At 43.1% G+C, this 10,619-nt stretch overlaps 1 protein-coding gene across 1 annotated transcript; it reads right to left on the minus strand.

Moving 5' to 3' along the window:
- Nucleotides 1-1,082: 1,082 nt before the first annotated feature.
- LOC307122475 (junctional adhesion molecule-like) lies at nt 1,083-4,636 on the minus strand. Its single transcript, XM_079846455.1, has 3 exons — nt 4,518-4,636; nt 4,053-4,421; nt 1,083-3,976 (listed from the first exon to the last, which is right to left on the minus strand). The coding sequence occupies exons 1-3, from the start codon at nt 4,561-4,563 to the stop codon at nt 3,612-3,614; spliced, it is 780 nt and encodes a 259-aa protein (XP_079702581.1). The 5' UTR covers nt 4,564-4,636; the 3' UTR covers nt 1,083-3,611.
- Nucleotides 4,637-10,619: the final 5,983 nt, after the last annotated feature.

Genomic DNA, 10,619 nt, shown 5'->3' on the forward strand with positions numbered 1-10,619 from the left:
CTCAACAGATGTAATTCCTATACTAAAGTCTGCATTCCATGTTGGACGTGAAGAGCATGAAAATTTCTGCTACGTGGGACTGGACTTTGTTACTATTAATGGTGAAGTTCACGTACATCAGCATACTTACATTGAAAATCTACAGCCTATTCGCCTGCAAGCAGCACGCGCAGTGCAGAGAGATGCCACTCTTAATGAGACTGAAAAAGAGCAGCTTAGGTCAAAAATAGGACAGATACTGTGGGTTGCAAAACAAACCAGACCAGACATTATGTTTGATGCAAGCAGCTTGGCATCAAATATAAAAGATGCCACAGTCCAGTCTATTCACAAAACAAATAAGGTCATTAGAAAGATTAAATCTGAAAAGGTGACTCTCAAGTTTCAACATTTGGGAAACAATGATGCTCTGAACTTGATTGTTTTCAGTGATGCTTCCCTTGGAAATCTCCCTGATGGGGGCACACAAGGGGGAACATTGATCGGTCTCATGGGAGAAGGAGGGAAGTTTTCTCCTCTCTGTTGGCAATCTAAGAGAATTCGACATGTGGTGAGGAGTACTTTGGCAGGGGAGACTCTGGCCCTATCAGATGGAATAGATAATGCTGTTTTTCTGGCTACCCTCTTTTCTGAGCTCACAACTCGAAATGCAGAGCTTAATGCTCCTCCCTTGATCTGTGTTACGGACAATCACTCTCTGTTTGATGCTCTTAAGTCAACAAAACAGGTCACTGAGAAACAACTTTGACTGGAAATAAGCAGTATAAAGGAGCTCATACAGAGTAAAAGGATAAAGAAGGTACTCGGGTCAGACACAAAAACCCAACTCGCTGACTGTCTTACCAAGAAGGGAGCGTCTGCTCTATTGTTATTGAAAGTACTCAGTGAAGGGCTGTGGTTCTATTGAAAGTACTCGGCTAAGGACTATGGATACTAAGCTTAAAAAAGGGGGTACATTTGAAAAGACTGAACACTTTCTACATCTGTCTTGTTTGTGGTAACTGTTGACTTTGTTATATACATTTATATATATACATATATATATATATATATATATATTTTTTTTTTTTTTAATTTTGTTTAAAGTATAGGGAGATTGTTAACATGTTATTTCCCCTTTACATTGTTCTTTACGGTACAAGGTGCGGGACGGTACGGGACGGTGTGCCTCAGGTTTGGTGCATTTGCATAGCGGTACTCTGCGTGTATATGACGGTGATGGTAGTTCTGTTGAACTTTGCCATGCACTGAATAAAATTGTGGGAACTATAAACGTCGTGTTTATTGTGTTTAACAATAGTCTGCTTGTATTTGCTGTCCTGTGCTGGATCGTTGTCTCCTGTTTCATGTTCTTGACCCTGGTGTTTTATCTTAGTTTAGTTTGGTTTTCCCCCTCGTGAGTGTTTGTTTTGGTTTAATTTAATTTAATAATCTTTATATCCTCCTGCATTTGAGTCCTCGCTTATTTCTATTTTACCCAACTGTGACAAGTATACTTTGAAAGCTGTGCGGACAACTGCACGCAAGACGCATCCGAGGGCGGAAATTGAAGTATACAGGGGGCTTTACCCTGTTAAAAGAGATCTGGCCCCAAATGTACGAAAAGAGTAGATCTTTTTTGTATAAATATTTTTTGTAAAATAAGTATAAATAGCTAAAATTCTATCTTGTTTACACCAAGTGAAATTGCCTTTGCAAGAAGGTTGGCTATTTGCACTTAAGCTTAAAGTATATGTTTTTTTCACCAATGCGAGCGCATGTGCACAGTCGAACGCACAGCATTATTAGGCCCCGGGTATACTTCAGGTGTCCACATCCGGACGGGTCTCATGCGCAGTCATGTCCGCACAGCTTTCAAAGTATACTCAACCGCGAATGAGCACAGACCAAGTTCAACATATGTGCAGTACAATTGTTGCGACTCTTGTGACTTTCTAGCGCATGCACTGTTGTGCGCGGACCGTCCGTGCGGTATCAAAAATTGGGCTGCACGCGGATGGGGTGTGCGGACGCCCGCAAACCCTCCTGATGATGAACATGACGTCACACGGAGGGCTGAAGTATACTTTGGCCATTAGTAGCTACTTCTTTTGACTCATACACGTACACAGGCGTTGGATATATGCACAGTTTTGAGCAATCTCTCGCCACATGTTACCCACCCATGTAAATACTGCAAAAAATTAAATGCATATGTGCAACCTTGCTGTACAAAGTATGCACGGTTACAAAAATCTGGTGTTGCAAGTTCAGATAACAAAATTCGTGTCACACACACTGTACGCTGAGCATGGGCGTAGATTACGCGGGGGACGGGGGGGGGGCATGTCCCCCGCACTTTTAATAAAACGTACATTCGTCCCCCGCACTTTTACCGTGTCGCACCGTTCCTAGTCGACCTGCTCCGGGCGGGATTCGAACCAGCGTCTAGTCGCACCGCTCTTACTGGCCTACGTCTGTTACACAAGCAAGTTCATTTACGTAGAAGCCAACTTAAATAAATCTAGATTTAAATTCAAAGACACAAAATAATCTATACATGACCTGTCATTTTATTCGTATCCAAAAATGAGGCGATCTGAACACTATGGAGTGCTAACACTGTCGTGCAACACTCCAATTCATACTCGAAGCCATAGGGCGCGCTCTCAAAGAAAAATTGAGAGCAGCTGTAGCAGCTGCTGAATAAAAATAATCGCTATGACTGATGAAACGTGACAACAAACACGATTGCAACAATAAATGGTTTGTGTTTTTCAAGCCATCTCAAGGTATTTATTAACAATAAAGAATATGAATAATGCAGTGCTAATTGACAGCCTTTTTAATGTTTAGTATCTTCTGCTTGCCAAGGCTGCATTTATTTAATAAAAAATACAGTTAAAACATTATTATTGCTAAATATATTCACATATATATTCATAGATGTTTTCATTTGTAATGATATTGTAAAGTGTAATTTATTCCTGTGAACAAAGATATTAGAATGTTTTCTGAAAGATCATGTGACACTGAAGACTGGAGTAATGATGATAAATTCAGCTTTGATCAGCTATTGATTTTTTTTCTTTTTTACTATATATTCACACCGCTGCTTTACATTGGGATAATATTTCACTGTATTACTTTTTTACTGCATTTTTTATTAAATAAATGCAGCCTTGGTGAGCAAAAGACTTCTTTCAAAAACATTTAACAATTGTCATGTTTCCAAACTTTTGATAGGTACTGTATATTTTCTGCCTTATTCAGTGATATTTGTTTTTACAAAGCATAAAATCCATGGGGACTTAATGCACAAGTGTTTGTAGTACATAAACCAATCATAAAATTGGCATTACATATAGGGAAAACATTATAGATATTAGTGGTTATTGTTCAGCAGTGTATTTGATATCTTACTGAATTAAAAGCAAGAGATGAGATCAATTAAATCTGTCAATTAGAAAAAGGTCAGAAAAAAACTGGTATTACACCTGACATTTCTGTCCCCCTCACTTCTGAAAAGACGGCTACGCCCCTGACGCTGACCCTTGCGTACGCGTAAAAAATGAAGTATATTTTGGCCTTTAGTGTTAACAGAGACTGCATTATTTAATTTGCCATGTCTGTTACTCACCCAGTTGCTCCAGTTCTACAGTTGCACTGGCTGATAAAACTCCAGCAAAAACTTGACACATGTAAACTCCTTTGTCCTCAGTTCTGACACTCTTCAGTCTGAGAGAGAAGTTTCCTTTGGGGATTTCATCAGTGAAGAACTCAACCCTGTCTCTGTATTGCTCATCTGATGAACCTGGTAAAGCCTCATTATTTTGGTAGAGTAGAACCAGAATATCATCATCTCCGTCTGTTTTCTTCCATGAAACCTCTTCAATGTGTTCAGGTGTGATGTGAGAGTCTACAGAGCAGTTCAGAGTCACGTCCTCACCATCATATGAAGATATGGAGCGACTCGATACTGATACTAGCAGACGCTCTGAAAGAATAAAAAATAATAATAAAATACATAAAAAGACATTTGATTGAATTGATTGAAAGTGGCTCTCACTCACCAACATCTTTTATCTGAACCTCAGTCTCTCCAGAATCCGGGTCACTGTAAACTATGCATGTGTATTTTCCCTCATCTTCAGCTCTCAGATTGTCCAGACGAAGGGAGAAGTTTCCATGTTGAATCTGATCAGTAAAGAAATGAGCTCTATCATGATAATCCTGCGACTGGATCTCTGGTCGACTATCACCATCCACAAACAAATGAACTACAGTCTCTGAGTCTGTCTCTGAATCTGCATCTGAATCTGTTCTTCTCCATTTCACCTCCAGAATCTGCATTGGTAAAGGTTTATCAACATAACAGGGCAAAACCACTGAAGATCCCAGAGGAGCAACCAGAGGAGCAGAGGGACCGCGTACAGTGAACCCTGTAATAAAATAGAGAAACGTAGGCCTACGTTAAAAAACTGAGAAAAAAAAACATTTTTGCGTATAAACGTGTTAATAAAAGTGTTAATACGTACCATCAGCGATCACCAGGAGTATTGAAATAACAAACTTAACGTCCATAGTTTATATAGGGCCAACAAAGACAGAGCTATAATAAAATCATGTCAATTTTATCCACAGTCTTTCACACAAGACCACGCCTAAATACACTTTCGCTTTCGCCTCCAGGTGAACCGTGAAGGACAGGAGCAGGAAATACAGTTGAAATATCACCTTTTGTTGGCTCTTTAACGGCTCGTGTTGATACTTTCAACAGATTTTTCTTCAGTGCTGTGTCATAAAGTGAAACGGAATATTGAATAATATAGGGCATGGTTTCTACTTCAGCGCTCCTTGATCCTGTCCGTCTTTATCGATAGGCTACTATTTTTTTTATTTTTTACCAGTAATTTTGTTTATTTAAAAAGATTATTTAATGCGTTCAATGCGAATAACCTATGGAGGTGAATAATTGTGCAGTATAGGACTATTTTCCTGCTCATCTGAACGCGCCCTCCGTTTCTGAGGCAAAGGAAGGGTACATCCCAGTAAACACAGAACGTTCCCCTAACGTTCCCATATGGTTCCCGTTTGGTTATTTTTTGGGGAACCAAATAAGAATGTTCTGAGAACGTTCTCTATTGGTTCCCTTTTATTAACCTAAAGAGAACGTTCCCAGAACGTTCCCTGCAGGTTATTTTTTGGGGATAATTTTACAACCTAAGGAGAACGTTCCCTGAACGTTCCCTGTAGGTTATTTTTTGGGTTAATTTTATAACATAAAGAGAACCTTCCCAGAACGTTCCCTGTAGGTTATTTTTTGGGTTGATTTTATAACATAAAGAGAACCTTCCCAGAACGTTCCCTGTTGGTTATTTTTTGGGATCATTTTACAACCTAAGGAGAACGTTCCCAGAACGTTCCCTGTTGGTTATTTTTTGGTTTTATTTTTATAACCTAAAGAGAATGTTCCCAGAATTACAAAATTAACTGTATAATATCCATCTGTATAATATGATGTAAGACAATAACCAGGTCTAGTGTTCAAACAGCTGCACCACATTAATAAGTGTATGGCGCTAATACTGATACTGAAATACGGATGCCGCTCCCTAGTGTGCGACATAGCATAGCTCTCCGAGTCAAGTTTTATTTAAACTTTGTTTAAACTAAGTTTTATTTAAACTTTGTATTGGTAGTGTCGTTACTGTCCTTTCACGTGAGATATGCTAGAGCTCATATTAAGTATGATCGAGTGACTCTGTTACAACTAGGAGAACTGAATTACAGAGGCAATTTTGATACAAATGCTCTCAACTCCTTCCTGGAGCTACATCTCCATGTTGGGGTTATGCCAGGCCAGGCCACAACAGGGGGACTTCCTGGCACCGTGAGGCCGACACGGAAGCGCGGCAGGCGCGGAGGAGGGGGACGAAGACTCAGCCGACTGGCTAGCAAAGGCCGGCTAACTCTTCCGTCATACTTTTCTCCAATGTTCAGTCCTTAGTAAATAAGATGGACGATATTTTTTGTCGGATGGCTACACAGAGGTACATCAAGGATTGTTCTGTTTTATGTTTCTGTGAAACATGGCTCGGACAGAGGACCCCCGATGAAGCCATAACACCGGCAGGATACAATTTTTACAGAGCTGACCGCAGCGAAACGGAATGCGGTAAAACTCGCGGGGGTGGAACGGCTATCCTCGCCAAACAATCTTGGAGCACCGACAACACGGTAATATCACAGTCATGTTCTGAAAATGTGGAGTATATTACTGTGAAATGTAGGCCTAGAGAACTGCAGTGCGTCATATTAAGCACAGTGTATATTCATCCTGCGGCTAATGAGTATAATGCACTTAAAGAACTGCATGATATGATTAGTAGGCACGAAAACTCATATCCAGATGCTGCTATGGTGATTTTAGGAGACTTTAATCACTGCGACCTCCGAAAAACTATTCCCAAATTTTATCAATTTGTTAACTTTCCTACTAGGGGAAATAGGACTTTGGATAAATGCTACAGCAACATTAAAGGTGCCTATACTGCTGTCTCCAAGCCACATTTTGGGAAATGTGATCATCTTGCAATTCTACTTCAGCCCATTTACATCAAGAGGCTTAAAGCGGACTCAGACTCAGTTATAACTGTGAATATGTGGACAGATTCTGCTTTGGAGGAACTGCAGGGTTGTTTGGAGGCCACAGATATGAAAATTTTTAGGGAAGCCTCAGATAACATCCACTAGAATATACAGATACTGTTAGCAGCTATATTGAATGGTGTACTTCCATCTGCATCCCCTCCAGAACTATTAGAGTTCTCCCTAATCAGAAGCCCTGGTTTAATGCGGATGTGCGCATCAAAATTAAAAACCGCAGTATAGCCTTTAAGACAGGAGACATCATGGAGTATAAGCATGCCAGATATGAGCTACAAAAATCCATCAGGGCCGCCAAAAGGGCATATGCCCAGAGACTCGAGAACTGTTACAGAGAAAATAACAGCAGAGGGATGTGGCAAGGAATACAATCAGTCACCAATTACAGGAAAGCTGCAAACATAACTGTGATCCAAGACTCCTCTCTATTGGACAATCTTAACACGTTTTATGCAAAATTTGATCAAAACAATAGAGACATACCCTTGAAAGCCCCCCGTAACCCAGAGGAGACTGCATTGCAGGTGACGCACTCACAGGTCCTCAAGGTTTTGAGAAAGGTGAACCCCCGTAAGGCTGCAGGACCCGACGGGGTGGCTCCGAGAGTCCTTAAAGTCTGTGCGGAACAGCTTGCTGAGGTGTACATGGACATTTTCAATACTTCTCTCCTCTAAGAAACAGTTCCACGTATTTTTAAGTCCTCTATTATAGTGCCGGTTCCGAAAAAAAACAAACACAACTGCAATGAATGATTTTAGACCAGTGGCGCTTATGTCACAGGTCGGGGCGGGCCAAACCAGACTGCACCCACCCCTGAAAAACCCGGGAACCACCTCGAGGAACGTGTCAAGGACCAGACAGACAAAGGAATAAAATAATACAGTTTATTTATTATATTAAAAGATCAATGAATTGGATAGGTCCTAATTAAAATCTTCTTCTTGCCACCAGGACAGTTCAAGAGTCTACAGACCTCCCGGGACGGGAGGGGAGGGACGATCGTGACGGACCGGAGGCTCGTCGGAGGGGAATCAGGGGGGAATCCCCGCGCCGTCCAGGTAGGTCACTGGGTAAGTACTCCTCTACGGGACTCAAGAGGGGAGGCCGGGGTCATACGAACCCCATTCAGACTGGAACCAGGTAAGTATGCAGATGCGGGGGCAAAGCGAGCCACTGGGGTCACTCCGGAGGGAGGTACTCAGAGGTGGGGGCAAGCGAGCCACTGGAACGATACAGCAAGGTTTAACTGTCCAACAATATGTGGAACATTCGACTGGATTACCTCTCTTCTTCTTCTGAGCAGGGTAAAGGCTTCCAATAAGGGCGTGTGGGGACCACCAGGCGGGGAGGACACTTCGAGCGGGGCGCTCACGTCGGCTGAACACTGGGACAGACACAGCACAGTTTCGACGGTTCAACAGTATGTGAAGCTTTTCAACTGATATACCTTCTCTCCTTTTGAACAGGGTAAAGGCTTCCAATAGGGGCGTGTGGAGACCACCAGGCGGGGAGGACACTTTGGGCGGAACGCTCCACTTCAGCTGAGCACTGGAACAGTACAGCAAGGTCTCACGGTCAACAGTATGTGAAGCTTTTCAACTGATATACCTCCTCTCCTTTGAACAGGATCAAGACTTCCAATAAGGGCGTGTGGAGACCACCAGGCGTGGAGAACACTTTGAGCGGGGCGCTCACTTCAGCCGAACACTGGGACAGTACAGCAAGGTCTCAACGGTTCAACAGTATGTGAAGCTTTTCAACTGATATACCTTCCCTCCTTTTGAACAGGGTCAAGGCTTCCAATAGGGGCGTGTGGAGACCACCAGGCGGGGAGAACACTTTGAGCGGGGCACTCACTTCAGCTGAACACTGGAACAGTACAGCAAGGTCTCAACGGTTCAACAGTATGTGAAGCTTTTCAACTGATATACCTTCTCTCCTTTGAACAGGATCAAGGCTTCCAATAGGGGCGTGTGGAGACCACCAGGCGGGGAGGACACCTTGGGCGGAACGCTCCACTTCAGCTGAGCACTGGAACAGTACAGCAAGGTCTCACGGTCAACAGTATGTGAAGCTTTTCAACTGATATACCTTCTCTCCTTTGAACAGGATCAAGACTTCCAATAGGGGCGTGTGGAGACCACCAGGCGGGGAGAACACTTTGAGCGGGGCACTCACTTCGGCTGAGCACTAGAACAGACACAGCACAGTTTCAACAGTACATGATATATGAAGCACTCAGCATTAACGGGGCCGGGTCTTTTCAAAGCAGGAAGTTGGGCGGTTGCTTTATCAAAACCCTTCGTTAGAGACAGCGAATGGAAGACTGTAGGAGAAGAGTGCACGGCAGACTTCTATTACTTCTCCACACACCAATTCCACTTCACAGCACAAACCGTGTAAATCGTCACTTCAGGCACTGCAATTCCACTCGCACACCGTGCATTCGGGCCAGCACTCACCCACCGGTCTTTTCTCCCACCAGATCGGATCTCGTCCTCGATCAGGGCTTGACTTCGCTCCGGGAAAGCAGAAGAACGATGCAGCGATCATCACATTCGGCAAGGAGAGGACAGAAGTTGGAGACAGATCATTAATTCACTCGGTGTAATAGTTCACTCGTGCCAAACATTTTCCAAACTCTCCACACCACTTCAGTGTTAGTGCATATAAACAACGGATCAAATACTCATCACTTGCGTCTTTCTCACTACTGACGATATTCCTCAAGTCTTCGCTGACAAATACTTCACTCCTTCCTTTTTTTATAGGAACCAGGTAAGGCATTTTTATAGGAGAATATTAGAATTTTATAAAATTAATAAAAGTATTTCTATGGGGAACTCAAGTCTCAGACCATTTCTTTGATGACGAACCTGTGTGCTTTGACATAAGCCGGTGGCTTATAGTGAGTTCCTGGGGTGAAAGTCCCTAGGTGGCGTAGTCGACACTAGAAGGGAAAATTGTAGTAAATCTCCTAATTAGATTTTTTTGTGAATTGCCGGTAACCGCTTCGCCACAAGGGAAAAGAGCTCAGCAGAGGCCGCATGTCGTTAGGGTATTGAAGAAGGCCGGTCTTAAAAGTCAACCTCTAACCCATGTTTATAAAGGCCTTGTTGAAAGTATCCACACCAGTGGGATCACAGTGTGGTATGGCAACACCACCCTGGCTGAGAGGAAATCACTGCAACGGGTCATTAAGACTGCTGAGAGGGTTATTGGCTCTAACCTTCCCTCTATGGACACTATATACACCCAGCGCTGCAAAAGAAAAGCACAGAGCATTCTTAAAGGTCCCATGGCATGAAATTTTCATTTTATGAGGTTTTTCAACATTAATATGAGTTCCTCTAGCCTGAATATTGTCCCCAAGTGGATAGAAATGTTGATCGGTGTAAACCCGAGTTCTGGCTGTCTTTCTCTGCCTTTGAGAAAAGGACAGGCCAGACTAGCCAATCCTGAAGTCTCCTGGTTTGACGTCCAAGCAGGAACGGTTACCTCCCTTTCCTCCGCCCAGAGAATCTGGCACGCCCATGCAAACGCTCATGGCTTGTGAACGAGTGAATGCTGGCAGTTTCTCAGTGTTTGGATGTACAAATGAAAACAGAAGTCTTTTTTCAGTTCCTTCTGATCTGTGATCACTGATCAGTGATTTCTGATGTGTAGCTAATTATTTATTATTCGTGCACATGCAGCGGCTTCTCTCTCTCCCGGTGTTTTCGTGTTTTCTATCTTGTGAGTCAGTGTTTTTGTACGTCCTCGTCGCGTCTATCTGTTCTAAAATGTGCATACAGTCGTTTCTGCTCAACATCAGCAGAGTAACATCTTTAGAGATAAACCACACGCACGCCGAAGCTCGGGCTGCACTGGCCGGTCGGCCTTCAACATCCCCGACCCCCAGTACTGCATCTGGCCCACAGCGGAGGCACCAAACGCGGCGCGAGATTAAGCAGAAGGGGGGTAAGTTTATC

The sequence above is a fragment of the Gobio gobio genome (assembly GCF_949357685.1).
Source record: "Gobio gobio genome assembly, contig: scaffold_265, whole genome shotgun sequence".
Lineage (NCBI taxonomy): Eukaryota > Metazoa > Chordata > Actinopteri > Cypriniformes > Gobionidae > Gobio > Gobio gobio.

Bases quoted from the DNA above. Each gene is read 5' to 3' on its own strand.
- LOC307122475 (XM_079846455.1), bottom strand. From the start codon at position 4,563: ATGGACGTTAAGTTTGTTATTTCAATACTCCTGGTGATCGCTGATG. The intron at 4,422-4,517 runs GTACGTATTAAC...ATTTTATTACAG, and splicing joins ACTCCTGGTGATCGCTGATG to GGTTCACTGTACGCGGTCCC. The intron at 3,977-4,052 runs GTGAGTGAGAGC...TTATTCTTTCAG, and splicing joins GGTTCAGATAAAAGATGTTG to AGCGTCTGCTAGTATCAGTA.